This window comes from Cheilinus undulatus, linkage group 13, assembly GCF_018320785.1.
Source record: "Cheilinus undulatus linkage group 13, ASM1832078v1, whole genome shotgun sequence".
NCBI classification, from domain to species: domain Eukaryota; kingdom Metazoa; phylum Chordata; class Actinopteri; order Labriformes; family Labridae; genus Cheilinus; species Cheilinus undulatus.
In genome coordinates, this window is record NC_054877.1 from 41,907,275 (window position 1) to 41,930,069 (window position 22,795).

General features: G+C 38.5%; 1 protein-coding gene across 2 annotated transcripts in view; it reads right to left on the reverse strand.

The window, feature by feature from the left end:
• The window catches only part of agla (amylo-alpha-1, 6-glucosidase, 4-alpha-glucanotransferase a), a 56,906-nt gene that overhangs the window by 26,785 nt on the left and 7,326 nt on the right, over nt 1-22,795 (reverse strand). For both annotated transcript variants that reach the window (XM_041803196.1, XM_041803195.1), the window contains exons 3-10: nt 19,417-19,627; nt 15,202-15,371; nt 14,885-15,088; nt 7,056-7,237; nt 4,220-4,331; nt 2,952-3,078; nt 1,321-1,423; nt 218-315 (exon numbers count right to left, since the gene is read on the reverse strand). In XM_041803196.1, coding sequence (XP_041659130.1) covers nt 218-315; nt 1,321-1,423; nt 2,952-3,078; nt 4,220-4,331; nt 7,056-7,237; nt 14,885-15,088; nt 15,202-15,371; nt 19,417-19,627 — 1,207 coding nt within the window. The remainder of the gene's footprint in view (nt 1-217; nt 316-1,320; nt 1,424-2,951; nt 3,079-4,219; nt 4,332-7,055; nt 7,238-14,884; nt 15,089-15,201; nt 15,372-19,416; nt 19,628-22,795) is intronic.

Consider the following 22,795-nt stretch of genomic DNA (forward strand, 5'->3'; position numbering starts at 1 on the left):
AAGAATTAGGAATTTTACATTTTCACACTTTAAATGCTTGGCATAATTGTAAATCGCTAAAACATGTCCTTTTTGGTAGCGTTCCTCTATGCAGAAATCACTTCTTGCTCCCTGAAGGGATTTCTCTGCTGCTGCGTGATGTCATCTGTATAGATGACATCATGACATAGATGACATAGATCATCTGCATTTATACTTTCTGAGATAAATGTGTTACCTGGTAACCAGAGGGTTCTTCTTTGTAACAGGGCCGAGTTTTGGGCCGTGGTCTGCCAAACGTTCATACACTACATTTCCCACAATGCAGTTGGCAGCCTTAAGGGGAGAAAAAGAGAATGACATGATGAGAATTGACTGATGCCTTGTGTATTTTTGAAACAGTCTTTATATTACTGCCTGAGTGCTACTCAACCTTGCTATTCTCACTGACAGAAATATGACACTGACAAGAGCCAGAAAAACAAACTATCCCTTTATTCTTTGATCACTATTTGTATTTATAAATTAGGCTAATAACAGATGTTACCAGATGTACAGATGTTAACCCCATTAGTGATTATGTGTAAGAGTACTGGTATAAACATACATGCATTCTACTGTACATTGCATTTTTCTTGTACACTAATTGTTTTAGCTCTCCAATCTCAGTTGGTGGAAGAAGAAATCATTTTGATCTCTCCCCCTACATTCAAATGTAGATAAACATGGCTGCACATTCCTCTGTAAAGACTGTTTATAGTTATGAAGATGCAACCAAAAAGGAGGAAAAATAAAATATTGTAAAAAAAGAGCTCTAAAGGACAGTTATGATGGATACAAACATGATTTAATGGACTGTTGTTGCTTAGTCAAACAAAGCTGTTTCTCTTTATAATGCTCACAACTATAACCTAAATAAAAAGTAAAAAAAGGAAAGAAGAAAATAGGGATAATAGCCTATCAAGGAATTAAAAACATAATGTATTGTGCAAAATAGGAGTTAATTATTATTGACAATGATACGGGCAATGTTGTCTTTCTAGTAGCTTTCTAAAAACCTGCAGCTAGTCACAAAAAAGCAGCATGCAGCTCAAGAGCTGCGGGTTGAGTATTGCACAGACTACACTTTGTTCTTATGCTCTATTGCATCAGAAATAAGTGGAGTAGCTGTGCTATAAATGACTGGAGGCGCTCTGAAATTGCGTTCATCAACATCTCTGCTGAGAGCCATCAAGTGTCAGGTTCACCACCCATATAGGCTCACACATACAGTATGTTCCATGTCTAATTATTCATATCAGCAGTAACCCTGTCTGCTGCTGCTGCGTCACTGCTGCTCACCTGCTCCTGATGCTGCATCATGATATGATGCTGCTCCTCGTTCATGGAGTTCAGCTTCTGTCTCAGCCAATTACAGCACTCATCGATGTGCTGCGGGGAGGAGCTGTACAGGGAGAGAGAGAGATTATATGAAACAAAAATACAACCACTTGACATACAGTACATAGAGTACATGCAAGGTGTACTGTACTGTATACATGCAGACTGAAATAGTACATGTGAATCTCTGCCAGGTTAGGATCACTGACTGTGGGTGGCACATCATGTGAACCTGTTCACACTTGTCTCTGTGGGGGCAGACATAATCTGTGTGCTTTGCATGTTCACACTTTCCTACTTTTTACCAGCTGATAGCTTGCAGTCTCTTTAAAGTGTTCAATATCTCATAGAGCTCCATGATGATGCATGACAATACATCTATGTTGATAGAACATGTTTAAAAGCAGACTTGATGGAGTTTTGATAAAGCAAAGACAAGAAACTAAAAAGATAAACAGCAGAAACCTGCACAAGACCAACCAGGCATTACACAGTTAACAAAATATCAAAGTAGTGCTGCACCATTTGGGGATAATATTGCAATATGCAATTGCAACTACCATCTAAAACATAAATGGTTTCATGAGTAGAGCTGTGCATTTTGGCTGGTGTCATGATTCAATTCGATTACAATAATCAGGCCAATGACTTGATATCCTGGTGCATTACGATTCATCCAATGCATCCTCCAGTTTCTACATAACTGCACGAGACTAATTCTAATCAATTGAGGCAAACAGCCTGATGAACTCCCTGTATCAATGTGATTTTTGACACATAATTTACTTGAGTGAAATTAAATAACAATAAAAATATATTAAATCTATATTTTTATGTCAAGTAAAAGGTTTGGATGAAAAATATCAACAGCTTTTGAAGAAGGCATATTGAAGGCATATATAGGCTTCATATTTGAAAGTTTAAGCAAAGGTTTAGTTGTTTTTCTCCCCTTTTCATTAATTTATAAGTCAAGTTGTTGACTGAAACATTTAAATAAATAATGTCACGTATTGAAATCAAACAGCTCCATCAGCTCATTCTCCTCGTTCTTCCCTCACTCTCACTGTCTTATCTAATGAGGAATTAACTTCAGATCGTCCTATTAGGATTTCATGCTGAGCTGGAAATAAGACAGGTTGCCTCCTGTCATATTATTTTATTCACTCATTGAATGGATTTTTATATCGACTCAAACTAATGCAGCTATTAGAAAACATGGCATGTTGTTAGAAAGTGTTTCACTGTTTTGGGATAATGTTGAATCAATCATACTGGGCTCTTAATTCATTTATTTTCCATGTCATCATAAGTTACATCCACTCTATAGGTGTGTTTTTTGTCTTGTATTAATGGATATTGGATATTACTGCATTTAGTGATTGCAATGGTTTTGAAAACACAAGACACAATTGTTTTAAACCATTGGGGAAAAAAACATACTGTCTGTCCATCCTTGATAAAAACATTTTTTTTGCTGTCTTCTTTCTTATAATTCTCCCAGACTCGCTCTGTCTCTCCTATGATTCCCTCGGGCTGCTGTGGGAGTATGAATTATTAGAAAAAACTATAGACTGTAACATTTTCAGTCTGACCTGTGAGGTACAAAAGTCTCCAGAGCTGAGTCCATGTCCAAAGATTTTCCAAAGCGTCGGTAGCTTGGGTCTTGAATGAGCCTCAGGCCCTTCTCTCCTCCAGTCTTAGCGGGGTTAGGTCTGCTGCCTAAAAACATACAAAATCAAACAGAACATTTAAATCTGTCAAAAACATACAGAATTAATGTCACACTAACAGCTTTTGTAAATGATATTCTTTAAGCTTCAGGTCTATTTTAATGTTCTATTTTTTCTGTCACTTAGAAGTTGTTTGCAGTCATGTGATAGCAATGACACATAGATGCCAGATGGAGACAGGGAGCAAAGAACAGCCATTAGGAATGAATGGGAACGGAGGAAAATTAGTCTATACACTGATATTATCATAAGAAAATTTCTATAAACTTTGAGCATTATCCCTATCCCCAAGTGATCTCCCATGGTTTAACAGGTTTACCTGGCGTGGAGGCAAAGAAAATCAGAATTGAGTCAGTCTTGCAGACCTCCTAGTGTCCATCGTCATGTAGCTAGATGAAGCCAAGATGAAAACAAGTGTCTGCTGACTTTGAATGACCACTGTTTGAACCAAAAGAGGAGCCGCTCAGAAGCCAAATGACCGACTTTCATTACTGAGCTATGCCAAATGATCCAGCTCTCTCAAAAAAGACAAAATTACCCATCACAACAAGCAAGGCTGGATGGACATCAGAAATGGAAACACTGGCAAGAACACTGGCAAGTTTGGTGTCTGGAGTTGTTTTTAATGTGCTAAATCGAAGAAAACTGAAATCTGGACTCCTTGTAGAAATGGACAGAGGCTTTTAATCCATGCTGACCACCGTTTCTCCATGTGCTTTTTAAACATTTTCTTTGCTTGAATGTGTCACTACTGTCAGGACTCAAGAGCAGCTAAATATTGCTTCTTTTCATAATTTGACCAGTTGGCACAGTCATAAACTCTAGCATTATGATGGTGCTTCTCTGTGCAGAAATCCCTTCCTGCCCCCCATCTAGAATTCTCCATTGTGATGTGATGTCATCTGCAAACAACCTATTGTCAATCATTTCTTTATCTATTCTTAATTTAAATGCAACACTTATTTAGATTTACTCTGTTCGTGAGGCACCAAGTATGTATGATTTTAAAAGTAACTCTATACACTTATAAAAAGTTAAGCAAGTTAAAGTTATTTATATTACCTTTGTCTTCCTACAGTTAAAAAAAGTTCTGCATTGGCTAAAATTTCTAACTGCTGTACAGTACACACCTTTCTGCAGCAGAATCCTGAACTGATCCACAGCAGGGTCCACTTTGATCTGGAAGAACTCCCACAGCTTGATCTGAGGAAAAACGTCCTGCCACAACACACCGCGAATGGCCTAATAAACACACAAAGGAGAAGGACATACAATATATCAAAATGATCAAAGTAAGCCATCAAAAACTGTACAGCAGTGTAAAACTGAGGTTAATCAAATGAATTTACTTATCAAAATCCCTGCAAGTAGATTCAGTTAAACAAGGACAAGAGTTAAACCATGAGGGCGATTAAATAAAATTAGAATGGACCAGTCATGTGAGCAAAAATACTGGGACTTATGAGTGCAGGTGTGTTAGTGACATCAGCAACAACCTCCAGAGGGCAGGAGTGAAGGTATCACCATCTACTGTTGGCTAAAGCCTTCATAACTAAAGTACAGAGGCTACACCAGAAGATGCAAACCACTTACTAGCAAGAAGAATAGAAAGGCCAGGCTGGAATCTGCCAAAAACTACAGAAGAGCCTCACAATTCTGGCACAAAGTTTAATGGACTGATGAGACAACGATGAACCTTTACCAAAGTGATGGAAAGACTAAAGTTTGTAGAAAGAAATGATCTGCTCATGACCTAAACATACAGGCTCATCTGTGAAACACAGTGGAGGTAATGTCATGGCTTGGGCTTGCATGGCTTCTTCTGGGACAGGCTCATTAATCTTCATTGATGATGCAACACACGATGGCAGCAGCAAAATGAGCTCAGAAGTCTGTTTCTGTCTGTGTCTACAGAAACACACTGCCAAAACAACAAAGGAGTTCACCCGGGGACAAGAGGTTGAAGGATTTAGACTGGCTGAGTCAACCTCCAGACCTAAACCCTGTAGAACATGCATTTTACCTGCTAAAGAGGAGACAGAAGGGAGTAACCCCCCCAAAACAAACAACAACTGAAATAGGCTGTGGTGAAAGCCTGGAAAAGCATCACAAAAGAAGAATCCTAAAGTTTGGTGATGTCAGTGGGTCACAGGGTTGATGCAGTTACTGCAAGCAATTTGTAACTAAACAATAAGTCTTACTTAAGTTAATCTATTTTAAGTCATTCTGTTCCAAAACCTTTGCCAACCTAAAAATCTAAAAATCTGGTGAAGTTGTTTATCAGATCCAGATGTAAATACCTGGAAATAAAAGCTGAAATGTTGATCTATTGTTTCATATTCATCTTTTGATGTCAAACTCAAATGTTTTCAGTGTACAGCAACAATAAAGGAATTGGCCTCACTGTTCCAATACCTGTGGAGGCAAGTGTGCAGCAACAGAGTAGCATGTCTCACCTTTTGACACTGCAGTCATTGACATAACATCCAAAGTTTCAATAGGAAGGATACAGTATAGGCAGTGTCTGCCTTTTTTCTTCTTTTTTCTGCTTTTTCTACTTCTTCTTCTGTGTGGTGCATTATGGTATTAGGCAAAAAATAGAAATAAAAATTTCATGCATAACTCCCAGTAACGGATATAGTGTGGGGATTGGAAACAATACATACACACCTTTTTAAAATAAAGGAAAATTAAAATAAGCCAGCAACATTTTGTACATCATTGCAGCCCTATGACAATACACATCCTGCTACAACAATAAAAGTTAAGGGTTTCCATGGCTTTAATAATGGGTGGAAAGCTGTAATGTTGATACTCAATCATAAAACATGTATATAAAGCATGGTATTATTTATCTTCTAATCCATTTAGATCTGTAAAGAGTGTAACTGTGCACATTATAATCACACTGGATTTTCCACTGTAACCACTATTAACAACACAGTATGTCTGTAGTTTTGTTTTACACCATAAATCAACAGTGCTGTACATAATCTTAAGTGAAAAAGCATTGCTGGGATATTTGTATTAATTACTGTTATAGATTTAGACTCTAATGTGATAAAGATGATTGTGCAGGCCTGTGTGAGACCTACATGAAGATGAGTGCAGAGGGGGATGAAGATAAGCAAAGAGGAGTGTTTGCCACTTCATTACTCCAAAATCCAAAATGGTTAAAAAGCTGTATCCTATTTTAAAACATCATGTTTTAAAGTTTCTTAGTTTCCCTTATAAATGGCGTTGTTGAGCTCTCAGCTGATTTGATGTAATATCAGTCAGGCATGCTTCCAGCTCAAAGTGCAAGCCTTTCTGGACGGAAATCTAAAAAAAAGTACAAGGAGTGCTCCAACTTTATTGAAATATCTTCATAACTTTGATGACCCTCTTCCAAAAATGCCCCCACTCACACTATGTACACGTGGTTTGATTCATATAAACTATTTTTATGATCCTAACTCAAAACACTGCCGCTACACTTCTGAGGTCTTTAACCTGCCTCCCCATCTCTCTGAGAAGAGATTATAAACACTATGGTTGGTTTATAAAGCTCTAGGGCTAAAATAAACAGTGAGCGATCCAGAATACTCAGGTGATCTGGGATAGGTCTGCTTTCTGTTCTCAGAGTCAGAACCAAACATGGAGAGGCAGCATTCAGTTTTTTTGCTCCACATGTTTCAAACAAACTCCAAAAATCTGCAGGTCTGCTGACACTTTAAGATAAGGGCTAAAAAGATTTAAGCCTATGAAAGGACACTTGCTTAAACATTTATTTCTAATCTCATTTAACACAGACATCAAAACTTCCTACTAGCGCTTACTGACACAAAAAATATTGTAAGACTTTATTTTAAAGCAAATAAGGAGAGTGGATTTACTTTAGACTAATAATTCCATCTAGTTGTTGCAACCATGAATCCTATAATTAATCTCAGTCATGAACCTATGAGCTGATGTGTGTTTCCTTACATTCAGATGGCCCTCATTGGTGATGTTGGCAGGAAGTCCTTTAGCCTCGTAGCGCCCCTCTACCATTCTAGTGGTGAGATGCCAGATGGCTCGGTCTAACACCCAGGCTGGTCTGAGGTGGGGGGAGTTCACCAGGTTGTAGCCACACTCTGGATGATCTCTGATCCACATACTGTTAGCAGCTGTACAGAAACACAGTATTGATTGTAATGATTAGAAACAAGCATCCATAAATCAGAATCATCCATGAATGAACATGTCATGAGCGAAATCTATTCACAAGCAAAAAAATTTTAATTGTCACAAGATTAAAAATCACAATCAGTTTTTAGCTGTAATGCATTACAAAGTAAACTTTTGGAGCACTAGTTCATAGCTGGTCTAGCATTCAGACCCTTTAAATGTTCAACAACGCATGTTTATTTAACAAATTATATCGCAGTTTGGATCTTGGATGGAAAAAAATATCTTATTGAAAAAAGAGACAGGTCAAAATAAACCCACTTTTCACCCTTTCCCCTATGATGACATGTCATTATTCTTGTAATCTTTATCGCATCAACTTTAGTTCTGTACTTCTTCAGCCTACTGATTGATGGCCATCCTCCAGGCCTGCACCAGGCCCATGCCCCATCTCTCCAGGTATCCTCCCAGCTGCCCTCTCCACAACACAGGCGGTCACCCCTGGCATCTGGACCAGTCCACCGGGTGCTGGGCACCCAGTATGTGGTGAGCCTTACCAGGCCCAGAAAAGTGCGCCAGGTGCCTGTAAAAGCACAGCTGCTGTTCCCGTATCAAACAGCTGACCCTTCCCTTCCCTGATCTGCTGAGCATATCAGCATTAGACACACAGCCATGCCAACAATACCCAAAGATTCACCAAAGAGAAGTTGTCACAATGGAGTCTAGTCGGCGCTTCCGGCGCTTTCCCAGTCCATCTTTCTCTCTCTTTTTCCACGATCAATAAACAAACAATAATTCACGCTTATCAAAAAAGGAGAATTTTCCAGCATAGAAGTTAAAGGACAGTCTTCTGATTATTGATTAATGGGTCTCTAGAGAGAATGAACACAATCATGTTTTTGGTTTAGGCAATAAGAACAGCATGCTTTACCAACTCCAGTTAATAAATCAAATATCATCTCTATCATTGGCTAAATGTTTCAAACATCTCTAACTTTTGACTTTAAAAAGTCTAGAATTTATTTGTCTATAAGGAGGGGAAAGGGTTACACCTTTTGTTACTGGTAGGTACAAAAAAATTGTCATCCTGGATCTGCACATGGTCCGTCCTGATTTTACTCATCAGTGTGAGAACGCAGGCCATGCGCAACTATCAGACATAGTATGAGGATATAAGTCTCGAGTTTTGGTATTATGTTATTAACGTCTGAGTCACACAGTGAATGCTGACATTAGACCATCACTGATACAGAGCTGTAGTCAGTCCGTGCAGAAGCAGGGATTAAACGTACCACCCTGTGGGCTGAAAATGTATCATCAGAAGATCGGCTATCAGAAGCAGAAGCTGGAAATCCCTTCGGCAAATCACACATTACCTTTGACATCAGCGCGTTTGGAGGCAGGACCAGCTCGCTTTGGCCCTGCTTTGGGGCAGGACTATTCTGCTGTTGCGCGGCCTTACACGGCCAAACTGGTGATGGAAAAGCAGATCAGCACAGCTTGGTTTGGCTCCGCCAAAAGTCAAAGTGGAAAAGGTCCGTAAGACTAGACCAAGGACCGAAAGACTGACGTTTGTCCACATGCACAGATACCAGGAACGCCACACTGTTTTGCTCAGCGAACCATTGCCCTGTGTGTGTGTTTGTGTTTACTATTCTATAATAAGGCTGTTGAGTTACAGATTACGCTCTGTAAACTAGGCTGTAGAGTGACAGGGTCAACTCATTCATTCTAAATGGACAATACCACAGACGTGTAACCAGTCACAGAAGTGTCTGAATGTTTGGTGACTAAAAATCTAACCAAAAGGCATTTATTCTAAAGACTACGACTGAGACTAAAACTTAAAATAGCTGTCAAAATTAACACTGGGATGAAGATGCAACATGTGTATTAGTTTACACTTTATGGTTGTTTTTGACTCATATTATTCCTGCAAGTTCAAAGCATTTGAACATTTTCAGCTAAAGAACAACCAGGTGGAAGTAACTGGGAAAGATCCGGACACTTTGCCCACAATGAGAGTCATAGAAGCTCGGAAATACAAGGTCTGTGTTTTTATGTATTTTCATGCATGTTAGGGTAGATTTCCTGATGGGAGAATAAGAACCAAAATACTTTTTAAAAATAATATTGGCAAAACAAGAGGTACCAACATTTAGCCATCAGGAGATTTCCTTAAACATTTTCCCATTAACTTACATAAAAACAGATGGTTAAAGCAGCTTTAATAAAAATAAATATCCAGTCAATTTCCTGTTGGTACGAATTATATATTTTGCAGGAGATTGCAGGGATCAACAGATAGGCGGACACAGTCAGACAGAAAACACTCAGAGCCACTTTAACCTTTTGATCAGGCTCATTTTACAACCTTTACTGACCTCTCTGTTGACAGTGTATGTGGAGCAGGACATGGGGCATTGGATGACATGAGGTGATGTCTTTTTAATGTACATGTATACTTAACTTAAACTGTAATGTATGTTGATTTTTTCACATTTTTGTAGATTTGGATGCTGATAGTTTAACCATTATTACTCTGAATACACTGGGTCTTATTTGTCAGTAGAAGTTCTACTCTGTCTGCCTTTTTATGTTAGTTAGCAGCCCTGCTCATGCCTAGGCATGCTGCTCACACAAACCCCACGTGCTTCACGATTTGTGTGGAAGGAGAAGCAACCACACTAAGCAATGAAGATAAAATCTAATAAATCTCATTTAAAGTAGTTTGAAACAAAGTTTTATGCCTGAAAGTTATTAATACATGCACCTTTGAGCTCTGGCATAATCAAATGTCACAAGTTTTTAGGAATCCAGTGACATTAACTTGATACTTGGTGTGGTGTCATGGTGGTCTTAAGTTAAAGGGATACTTCAACATTTTGGCAAATTCACCCATTGCCATAATTCCTATAGTCTTAGTAATAGGTTCGTTTCCTTTAGTTGTTGATGCAAGCTGTTTCTAGATCTGGGGGGACCGTTAAACCAGCTGCACCACAAACGCTATGTTAGCAGACGGAATTTTGCTTTCCCTCATCAAATTCATCAAATACACAATCCAACAACTCCAATACGCTCTCGTGGACAAGTTGTGACCTGCACATTCACCACACTACGAAATAATGACGTATTATTATGTAACATTACGACACATGAAGCAAAAACTCAGAACTATTTCTTGAGTAAACCACTGGGCGGAGTGACACAGTGCAGCAGCCATGTCTGGATTGTAGTTCCGGCTTTGCATTTAACTTTAAAACATCTCCGTCTCGTAATGTTCCATGATTATTTCATAGCGTGGTGAATGTGCAGGTCACAACTTGTCCACGAGAGCGTATTGGAGTTGTTGGATTGTGTATTTGATGAATTTGATGAGGGAAAGCAAAAATTCCGTCTGCTAACATAGCGTTTGCGGTGCAGCTGGTTTAATTGTCCCACCAGATCTAGAAACAGCTTGCACCGACAACTAAAGGAAATGAACCTATTACTAAGACTATAGGAATTATGGCAATGGGCAAATTTGCCAAAATGTTGAAGTATCCCTTTAATGATTGTTATAAGCATGAGGGACGGCAACACGCTTCTATCACAAACTCACTGATGTAACACTGATCATCTCTTCATCAAAGATGATGGTATAACGAAGGGTTAAACTTTAAAACCATGTTTTATTCATAAAGCCAGATGTTGACATTGAGACATTTTTACCATTTGATGAAAAACATTAGCTTATTTTGAGGCCATGTTTATTATTGTGTAGCATCCCTTCTTTTTTTAACAACAGTCTGTAAACGTCTGGGAAGTGAGGAGATGAGCTGCTGTAGTTTTGGGAGAGGAATGTTGTCCCATTCTTTTCTGATGTAATTTTCTATAGTCTTGCTCAATAGTCCTGAGTGCTCTTTGCTGAAATATGCAAGCCCTTCCCTAGAGGAGAGATTGTCTGGATGAGAGCATATGTTGCTTTTAAACTTCTTCCTACTTTGCAGCATTGATAGTTTCTTTTCAGATGTTTAAGCTGCCCTCTTTAGTCCACAGGACTCAATGTCTGTGGCTTCCTAAAAGAATTTAAAATTTTGATCTATCTGACAGAACAGAACAGCTTTCTATTTGCCTCAGTCTGTTTTTGATGAGCTTTGGGCAGGATGAGAGGATGGCAGTACTTGTGTATCATGTTCACATATGGCTTCTTTATTGTATAATACAGCTTTAACTGTCATTTGTGGATGACACAGAGAACTTTGCTGACAGACAATGTCAATCTCAATGTCAATGTAGAAGTGTTCCTGAACCCTTGCAGTGATTTCCTGTACAGAATCATGCCTGTTTTAATGATGTCCCAAAGATCACGAGCATCCAATTCTGACCTTCGGCCTTGTCACTTGCCCACAGATATTTCTCCAGATTCTCCGAATCTTTTTTAAGATAATATGTACTGTAGATGGTTGGATATTTGAATATTTGCAGTTTCACATTTATGAACATTTTTCGGAAATTTTACTACAACTTTTAGACATAGTTTTTTTGCAAAAAGGTGAACCTCTGCCCATCTTTTTCTCCTTCTGAGAGACTCTGACTCTCTAAAATGCTCCTTTTATACCAGTTATGTTTCTGCCCTGTTGATAATTACTTAATTAGTTCCAAAATTTTTCATGAAATGGTAAAATGTCTCACTTTCAACTTCTAATATGTTGTTCATGTTCTATTGTGAATAAAGTATGGATTCATGAGATCTGAGAATCATTACATTCTGTTTTTCATTTATATTTTACAAGCACCCCAACTTTTGTGGAACTGGGGTTAAATTAGCTCTATGCCAACTGAGAATGAAATGGTTACAGGTTTTTTGTGACAACCATGGTAAAATCCCTCCACATTAAGAAATACTGTTAAATTTAAATTATCATTTAAACAGTTTTTGATTACTGCGCCTTAATATCACAGTTTATAATGTCCAGACATTGATACACCATGGGTACTCCCTCCTTATCTGTCTACACTGCCCTGAACTTTTAATTAGAGGGCTAGCTACAGACCCACAAAGGAAAAAGGAGCACTTCAGCAATACTAAAACAAAATTGCACATTTCTAAACATATGTGTTGAGGTCTCTCTAAGTTCTTTAGACTTTATGTGCCATAAAACCCTCAAGACAGTGATGTACCCCTGAATTACTCTCTCTACTTAATCTCACTGCTGCTCTCTCTCAGTCTCTCAGCTTGCAGCAGCCTTGGATTGAGAACGAGCATGTATATCTGTGTTACCCTTCATCACTTCAGCACTCCTTGGCACTATCAAACGAAACAAAACAACAGATATTGTATCATTCAAAGCACGTGGTATCAAAAAAGTGTCAAGTATCAACAAATCTTGACACTTTGATAAAAAATATCTTAATGCATATGACAAGTTTGCCATGTTTACTCTTCATATGTTAATATTCTAATGTTTATGCAAACTAAAAGTGCATATTTCTGGAGTAAAATCATTTCTGTGTAATGTACTTTTTGAAAACTCCCATGACATTATGAGAATTCTGTAATATGTTGGTATCTATGAAAATCCTGAAAACTTATAACGGTGTTCTGAAATTTTGATTTCATTGCATCTCCGGCGACGAGGGACGCAATTTAACTCTACCGCCGCTGAATTAAAGCTCTACTGTAGATGTTGAAATAGTTTTAGTTTGTTTATTGTTCTTGGTTGATCCAGTCTGCAGTGACCTGGTTTCCTATCATCTGATCTGACCTCTGCCCTCACAGATTAACTCATGCAAACACAATGCTGATATTGACTGAGGTGACTGAACTCTATGGACTCCTGCCCTTCAGACTTTTAACTGTATATGTCAATACATATGCAAACAGTGGAACATGTACTCTATTTACAGGATGATCAATAACAGTATTAATGGAAACTACTGTATGTTGTATACCGGTAATGTGATGTAGGGTTGAACCACATACTTTATAGTGCTTTAAGATAGACTGTAACATAAGATATAGGGTAAAACAGTATCATTTATAGCATTACAATTAATACCGATGCATTTAAGACAAAAAGTTACCTTGCACAGTGATAATTACAAGATTGTTAACAGCAAGAACCATTTCCAGCTTACATGGTGTTCAGTTTGAACACATGATAATCTGTTTAAAATGTTTAGAAAAAATTAGGAATTTTCGTCCTATTTTTGTATTCTATTGATTAGTAAAGCTGTCAAGATTAATCACATTAATCGCAATAATTTAGGGTCCATAATAACTCCACACATCATTTTAAATCATGATTAATCACATCCTTTAATGTCCCTTTCAGCAGACTTGGTTAGCATCAGCATCTCACTGCTGCCAGTGATGCTGTGAAGTAAGTAAACTACTACTTCTTAATGTCTCATTTCTTTTTAACCCTCTGAGCCCTATGCCATTTTTTAAACTTTCTGTCTCACCTGGACTTTTTGTCTTAAAAAGCTTAAAAAACATAAATCCTGTGGTGCACAGTCCAGCTCTAAACACCCTCTTCTTCAGGACAACCTGGGCTTTAAGAATATGTGTGCTGCAGCAACGTCATTTGAATTTCAAAATTTAGCTGTGGGATTATAAATTATATTATATCATATTACAGAATTACAAAGACAAAAGATAAAAACTACTTGGAAATTTAAACTAAAATATTAATGACTAAGGTCTTTCACACAAACTTGCTTTCCCATCTTTTTTGGACCAAAAATTAAAAAAAAAAAAAAAATTGACAAAAAAATCTTCAAAACATTGTTGTTTATTTTTTTCAAAAAGGTCTAAGTTTTTGGGAATTTCAGTCGTTATAAAAGCAGTTCCTGTCTGCAGGGACTCTGAGGGCCACAACGTTCAGCATTTCTATTATGAGTCATTTAGGCTCTGTTCTCCAGTTTCACGTGTTTGCAAGTGTGTTTTTTGCAAAGCATGATGTAATGATGGAACAGCCAAATTTGTCTCAGAGACCATCCAGCATCGTGAAGTGCTTTAATGTGGACTCTTTCATTTTTAGTGCGCTCTCCACGTTTTACCATTTTGAACAGTAATGAGGGATTTCAAACTGAATTCACCCAAATTTGAGCTGGCTCACTGGGCTTCTCTGAGAAGTCAGAAATTAATCAAGCATAACATTCAACCACTAAAACTAGTTTTTCTGCCCAGGAATGCAAGTAAATAACTATAATTTGACATATTAATCAAGAAATAATAATGTGCTTTACTATTTTTTCAGTTTTTTTGTAAATCAGTAAATTTGAAAATTCATGGATAACAATAATAATTATATTTTAGCGTTAAAAATATCATTTGGGTTAAAGAGCTTCTACATATTGGTGTATTAACCATTGCAGAAACATAAAAAATGATTCTGGTAATTACCAATGCCGTTAATTTAGGGCAGCTGTGGCATAAACCTTACTTTGGTTAGGGTTAGGGTGGTCTAAAAAATCGTTAAGCACTTTACATTTTACAGCGCTCCTGTCTCCTCAGTGCGTCTCTTTATCAGTCAGCTGCGCTCCTGATTTTTGGTCCATATTTCCCAGCCCTCATGTTTTGTAACTGCCTTTCATCTGTTATCACACTGGCTAACAGGCTATATTTGTATTAAAGACATGCTTAATGTGTGTGCACTCACCTGTGTGGTTATACACCACGTCTGTAATACACAGCATGTTCCATTCTTTCCTTAGTTTCTCCACCAGAGCCCCCACATCTGCCCAGCTGTAGCTCTGACCCGGCGGGCTGAACTCAGGGTTAAAGGCCAGCTGGTCTGCCAGTGAGTAACAGGACCTGGACTCTCCCAGAGTCTGAAGAGGTGTGAAGTGGATCATGTTGTATCCTGTGACAGATACATACACACATTACACACCATCATGAAATCAGTGTTTTATATTTAATAAACAATAACATTTCAGTGACAGTTATAACACAGTTCTTTGGGGGGCTGCACACCTGACTCCTTGGCAACCCTCAGTCTGTCCGGCCAGTCGTCCAGGTGTCCCAGGCATTTGGACAGGTAGGTCTGGATAGTGATGCAGTCTAAGGGGAGAACATGCTGATCGGCTCCAACACGGAGGACCGGGTCAACGACAATGTAACCACTACCAGAGCGCTCTGCCTCTCTGTGGAGAAAATAAAACCCATGGATTATTATCACCTTTAATGAGCAAAGGTCCAATCATAGTGAAATTAATAAAGAAGAATGACATACAACATGACAAAACCAAACACAAACCATCAGACAGTGTTTGGGAGCAGAAGCTTTCACAGAAAATAAAAATAATAATCAGAGGTGAACCGGACAAAGCTTTTCAGCTTTAGCTGTTCCTTTTGGGTTGATTTCTCTGTGCTAGTAACACACTTGAGGTCAAAAATCCAGCCACAAAGGGCGCAGATGGCCAAGTGTTGCACACTGCATGTTTAAGTCTGGTCTGTTGCTCCTTTCCCACATGTTTCTTCCCACTCTCTCATCCCTGCATCCAGCTCTATCCACTGTCCTCCTCTATGAATAAAAGCATTAAATGAACAAAAAATCTATTTTTTTAAAATCGAGCCAAGAGTTTCTCAATAAACTACTCTTAGTTATGTTTTACTTTTTAACTTTGCATCCAAAAAAACAGCTTTAAGTATGAAAATAAGAATTTAAAATAATTCAAAATAATAGGGATCCACATTATCGGTATGATATAAGAATTAGCAGCAATGAAAATTTATGCCGATATTTACAATTGATATTTGGCTTTAAAGGGATACTTCAACATTTTGGCAAATTCGCCCATTGCCATAATTCCTATAGTCTTAGTAATAGGTTTGTTTCCTTTAGTTGTCGGTGCAAGCCTTGAAATAATCATGGAACATTATGAGACGGAGATGTTTTAAAGTTGAATGCAAAGCCGGAACTACACTCCAGACATGTCTGCTGCACTGTGTCACTCCGCCCAGTGGTTCACTCAAGAAATAGTTCTGAGTATTTGCTTCATGTGTCGTAATGTCACATAATAATACGTTATTACTTCATAGCGCGGTGAATGTGCAGGTCACAACTTGTCCACGAGAGCGTTTTGGAGTTGTTGGATTGTGTATTGTGAGCCACAACCACATTCACGTCATGACAGGCAGACAGTTTGGTGATAAAAACTCAGAGTTTTATCTTCTCATCCTGCATTTTAAAAACTCACTTTCTCTCCTGTTGGAGTTGTAAAGTTGCTGCTGAATACACTCCATTTCCTGATGTTGCTCTAATAAATAAAAGTTAACCATGCTTATGAGATGGAGACTTTTACTGTGACAAATTTGGCAGAAACGGAATCTTTCTAGATTTTCAGAAAGTTTACTAAACTTTAGCATAGCAGCAGTAGCAGAGAGCGGCAAGTAATTATTTTAATCAGGACTACAGACAAGCAAGATATTGGTTTAATCACACCTTCAACAGGTAATGAAGCTTAAAGTAAGCTCACGCAGGAAGACTGTTTCACTCATCCTTTCATTCGATAATAATCACTCACTCATGTGTATTCCTTTTCCTGCACCGTTTTCTGCTCTGTTAATCAGCAGGTATGGGCATCTACTCACTTAAGCTCTGAGCCAATCCCTTTCAGCCACAGCCTCTCTCGATCCAATCATTCTGCAGCTGCCATATTCTAAAATCCGTTATCTTTCCTCCACAATCAGTCAGTCCAGCCACCTCCATTACATCTCATTGGTGTCCAGGTGGAGCTCCTCTGTGAATCCTGTATCCCTTCATCACTACTTCCAACCATCTCATCAGCATCTGGGTCAAGCTCCTCGAAAATCCACTCCTGAGAGGTCTCTTACTCATCTTATCCAACTCCTTCCATCAACACCACTGGTGTCTAGACTCCATAGCTTGGTTTACTATTCACAATAGAGCTTGTTTGCCAAAGACACTGCACAATTTCAAACATTTCCAAACTTGTAAAATAAATCATTGTCATACTCGTATCAAGCCTTTCCTGATTGAAATGATGTTAGTTCCTGCTGTGCAGGGCTCTAGTGACACCGAGACAACCACACCAGCAATTAGCCTGTGACGTGATGTTATAGTCTTTGTCTGTGTCTGAACACAGCTGCCTTCTCTGTGCCAGGGTAGGAGAGGCAGAGGTCTGGAACCCGTCTGTTACAACTGTTTGGTAAACTGGACAGATTAACCCATCACGAACAAATAAACAGCCACTGATTTCCAATAAGGACATAGGCATGGGTAAACAATAAGAGTGTATTTAGACAAGACACCCATAGCTTTTTTATCATTGTAGGTTGGGGGTTGGGATGACTAATTTGGGGCTCTCTTATGTCACTTGGACCCACATTTAGTCTTTCTTTCTATGTATAAATTCTAATTCAGTCACATATAGCTGTTGTTTTCAGCCTTTTCAAATGTGTACAGCTAGAGCTGCAACAAAGGATTATTTTAATCATCAGTTTATCAGATGATTATTTTCCTGATTCATTGATTCAAGTATTTTTTCAAATCCATATATATATAACAGAACACAGATATTCCAAAGCTGTTAAAATAACGTGGAAGACTATGTTTTTAAAACTAAAAGACTAACTAATTAAAACTAAATTTTTATGAATTCTCTTATTTTAAAAGGCCACAGAATAAACACAAAAAATCGTAAACATTTGTGAGAGTTTTTTTGTTGTTTTCTGCCTTACCTCCCTCCTCACTCACATTTTTAAACATCTGAAGATGACACAGATGAAAAAAGCCTAATGATATGCTTTGAATGACGGACCCTAGTTATAGTGTGATAATGCTTTTATTGCTTCCTCTGGCAAATGTTTTATCCCAGAAGAGCCAAAGATTTAACCAGTAAAGCAGCTTTTCATACATCTTTATGATGGTAGACCTCATCCTTCGAAGGTTATTGATGTTATGATACCTCATAGACATGTCATTCACTGCTTGACCACTTCTAGTTCATTAATGCTTGATGTTAGGCCAGCCGTCATTCATAGATGAAAACACAAACTTACTCTCCTCTCTGTCACACATACACAAACACCCTAACAACTACTCCTCTCACTTTGTGGCTGAAGCTCACTCATCCTTCCTTTTCTTCTCAGATTTTAGCAGACATTTAAGACACAAGCTGGGGTAAATATGGACGACATAAATGTCTGACAGCCCACACATATGGTTATTAGCCAATCTCGTCTCGTAAGAGAAACAACACTTGGGTTCCGCCTGAGTTTTTACGACAGAGAGCCATTTATAGATCGCCAGTGCCTCATCTCTGTCATGGAAAACTAACATTGATGAATTTTTCCCCTCATTATTTCCGTCAATTGTCAGGTTATCACAGAGAGGTACTAAACTGTCTGGTTGTGATGCAAACAGCTCCACAACACAATGACTCAATAACACATTTTTGTTAACACTTTAAATTATTGATTTTTATCAATTTAACAATTTTTTGTTGTAGAGACAAATTTCTGATTTAGCTTTACAGGGACTTTAAGCTGAGGTTACTGAGGTCACTTTTTTCCTGTTAGAATTAAAACCTGCTTTTATTTTGAAAAGAACCACGAAACTTTTGTTAATTTATCATTTGATAGAAAGTTGCAAAACTAGTTTAATAACACAAAAAATAACTTGTTCCTTAAAGAAAAGTAAATAAAATTATCTTTAAGAGAATAGAAAGAGAGTTAAATGTTTGATATCACTAGGTACAGATCGCTTTGAATTGGCCACTTGAAGTTTTTACATGAAATGATATTCAAAAAGAAGTAGTGGTGTCCCTATTTTAAATCACAGTGGGAGCAGGAAGACACTAAGGTGAGCAGTATCCACCTGCTGCAAATTCTAAAACAGCATAATGGCATAAAATGAATGTGATTTTAAAATTTTGATGTGCTAATGCTAAATTATTTCCAATGTTTTTGTGCACTGTTTAATTTTCACACTATGTGAAGTATGTTTGAAGGTCTAGAGTCAGTGTGTTTTGCAACAGTGAATGTCACTGACAATGGTATCAGTGCTAAATCAGAGTACGGTATGATGAATGTACTGTCAACAGTCCGTCTTTCAGCACAGACTGTCCACAAACATCTGAGATGAAGTATGATATTAGTCTGACTGGAGCTAAGTTCAGTGATACTGAACTGATAATGAAGTCCATTATCAGGATTTACTCTTACCCATATCCAAAGTAGTACTCATAGGAGCCGGCCACCTGCAGGTCCAGAGAGCAGTACTTGTCAGAGTCATCTTCTCTTCCTGTTGGGTAGTTCCACGCTAACACTCTGAAGTTGTGACGTTCAAAGCGCTGTCCCTCCAAAGGATAGTTGGTGTGCAGGGTCACCCTCTTACCCTGAAGACTCGGTCCCAGACGAAACTGGAGCTCGAAACCTGACGGGACACAGAAACGTTTGCTTTGTGTCAACATGTGGCCGGCATGTCAGAACAGTTCTGCAGGCTGAGTGATCAGAGGCATGGTAAGAGGAAGTGCTCACTCACTCCTACACCCATGCTGACCTTTTACAGTCAGTGTCCAGTAACATAAGCACACACATGTACACGCACACAATCACACACAATCACTCAAAGGGGGATTAGCTAAAAAAATGTCACTCTTTATGATCTGAGAGTCAGGAGCAGCACCGGCTTGTCTATATTTAGTCCAGTTTAACAGCCTGCCCACAAAGTCCCTATCAGGTTCACTGTGCTGTAAATGTCAAATGCTACACTTCTCCCTTAGACAACAGGCTACTTCACCTCCATACAACACAAAAAGAAACAAGAGTGTGAGTGTATTTACATGGGCATACGTCGAGACAGGATTGGGGTATTTAGACATCAGTGGCCTTTTAACCAAATGAAAACATCAAAATGATAACTTAAACAGTAATCAAACACAAAATTCTGAAAACACAGATAAAAACGAGACAGCAAGCATTTGAATATGAAAAAAGACAGGCCACTTGATCTTCATGATCTTCAAATGGACTGTTTTAAATGAGGGCCTACCACCCAGAAAAAAAGCTTAAGGCAGCTGCCTAGTGGCTTCATTTGCAGAAAAAAAACCTGTGTACAGACACACAAGCATTTAATGAACCGATATGTGTAGGCCAAGATGTAACTATCGATAGAAAATCATTCAATAAAAAGTAAAGGTCCTTAAATAAATATGCATATGCATTGCCTAAAATGCAGTGTCAGTTAGCCTAAGCACAGGCAATACACTGATGCCTTTTGCAACTACTTTTTAAGTGCAGAGGAAGAAATCTGATTTCTGTTAAATGATGTGAACAAATAACATTTTGCAGCAGGTAGTGTATGACTAGTCAAAAATAGCAAAATTCAAGCAACCACTGTTTTCCCTTCACACATTTCAAGGCTTCAGTATTCAAAAATGTATAGAAACAAAACCTCCAAAAAAGCATAGTCAAGAAGAGGGAACTTCAGCACTGCAAAAGAGGAGCAGTTCATTTATGTCCCCTAAAACTCAATAATGTGGTTGCAGTAAAAGTTCAGGACATTATATTTTAGATTGGAGTGAAAAGGGAGTACCCTCTGGTAGGCATGGGGAGCCCTGATAACCATCCTCCCTTTTGTAACATCCTACCAGTGTGAGATGTTTTTCTGCTGTAGCCTCAGTCAGACAAAATCCAGATCAAAGCTGGACATTGAAAATTATATTCTCATAGCTGCACCCAGGACCCAAAAAGGTCTTTATTTATTTATTTATTCAAAAATGGGAATTTGTTCGAAAAAATGGTGACTGACAATGTGTTTGTCGTACGTTTACATATTTTGGCATGTTGACTTCTATGATGAGGGTTAGGGGGACCTGAAAATGTTTTCATCTGCCAAAGGTGGGCCCAAAAAAAAAAAGTTTGGGAACCAGTGGTCAAGACAATTTTATTTTTATTCTGACACTCTTTAGACAAGGTCTTGAGGAGCTGCAATCCAACCTGGTGCTGCTTTTGACTGAGCCTTGTGATCATCTGTACTACGCCTGATAAAAAACAATATGGATATACAGTCCTGTGAATAAGTTTTAGACATGTAAGGAGCTAAGGATTCATCCCCCAGCCTCAACTCTGGTCAAGCTCGATGCAGGTCAACACATGTGAGCTGCTTGGCAGCCAAGGTCAAGCTCAATGGCATCTATCATGTCCAGCCTTTTCATCACCCCTGGTGATACACCCAGAGACAACCTGTGAATTTTCAGGCCCTCGGGGCATCCACAGCAACACTAGGGGTTTGTGGTAACCCAATACCAGCCCGGACAGTACCCTAGGCTGTGCCTGCTCACCACATCCACCCCTTACTGTGCCCTAAAGGTGTGGACTCTGTTATTTTTTCAACAGGTTATGTTCCCAGGGCTGTAATGATCATCAATGAATATTGATACATCGATTGATTAATATCAAATCAGATTATTCCGGCCTTCCTCAACTCTGGGCTGGGGGAGGGAGCATCTCTATCAGATGTAAATGTACAGTTACACTGATACCCGTTACAGACAACAGAAACAAAAATAGATTTCCTAGATAGCCAATACTGGGTAATGTTATCATGTCCCCTGCCTCATCATAGTCTGCTGGCCTCTCTCTCTGTCATTGTGGGGGTGTGCTTAATTACAGGAGTGGGATTAAGTGTGCAGGAGCAGCTGCTAATCTGCTACAATCAACCCTGCTCCAATCACATTTTTGTAAATGACCTTCTCAAACTTGTTCTCCTCTGCTTAGTGGTGCTCCGCTCAACTCCTGCCTCCATTAACTCCTGTTACTTCTGAATTACAAGTGCAAAGTTCTGGATCTCTGGCATAGAGCACACAATTCTTCTAGCTTGGCCAGCTCTGTAGCCCACAGCTCATTTCCTACATTACCCCAAACCAAGAGACTCAACCACCACAATTACTGTCAATAAATTCTTCTTTTCTCAAAAGAACTGCCTCCATCTCTGAGTTCTGTACTTCTATATATCAAGCCTGACAACCTGACAAATTTATCATTTTTCAATTATCGAAAACTGCCTGGTTGAACTTTGCAAGGAGCACGGAAAACCCTCAACCTTCACCAGTGATAGGTTCATCAACTAGAACAATGACTAAAATGTAAGTCGACAACATTTTTTTCCATGAGGAAGACTAGACTTAGACTAGCAAAAAATAGATCTTTGGTAATAAAAACTCTGACAAAAAGTAAGTTTAGTTTTTGTCGAGGAGACTAAGTCAAGACTAAAATATTACTGTTGGACATTCAAAATCTGTCATATGACAGATTAGGTAGAGATAGTTATCTACTATGCATAGAGGGTATGCCAGTATTTCCATCAGTGTATTTTAAATTGATGGTGCAAAAAAATGAATGTTTTACACTGATATTAATCTTACAATTTGGCTGATTAAATTATTTCAAAGAGAATAGACACTGTGACTAAAAGTTCAGACTGAAACGTAGGGATCTCTGTTGACTAAAAGTGGACTAAAATGTTTTTGAGTTTTTTGATAATCGAAAACTATACTTACACTACAAAGGTTAAAATGAGAAGAATGCAGCTAAACCATAA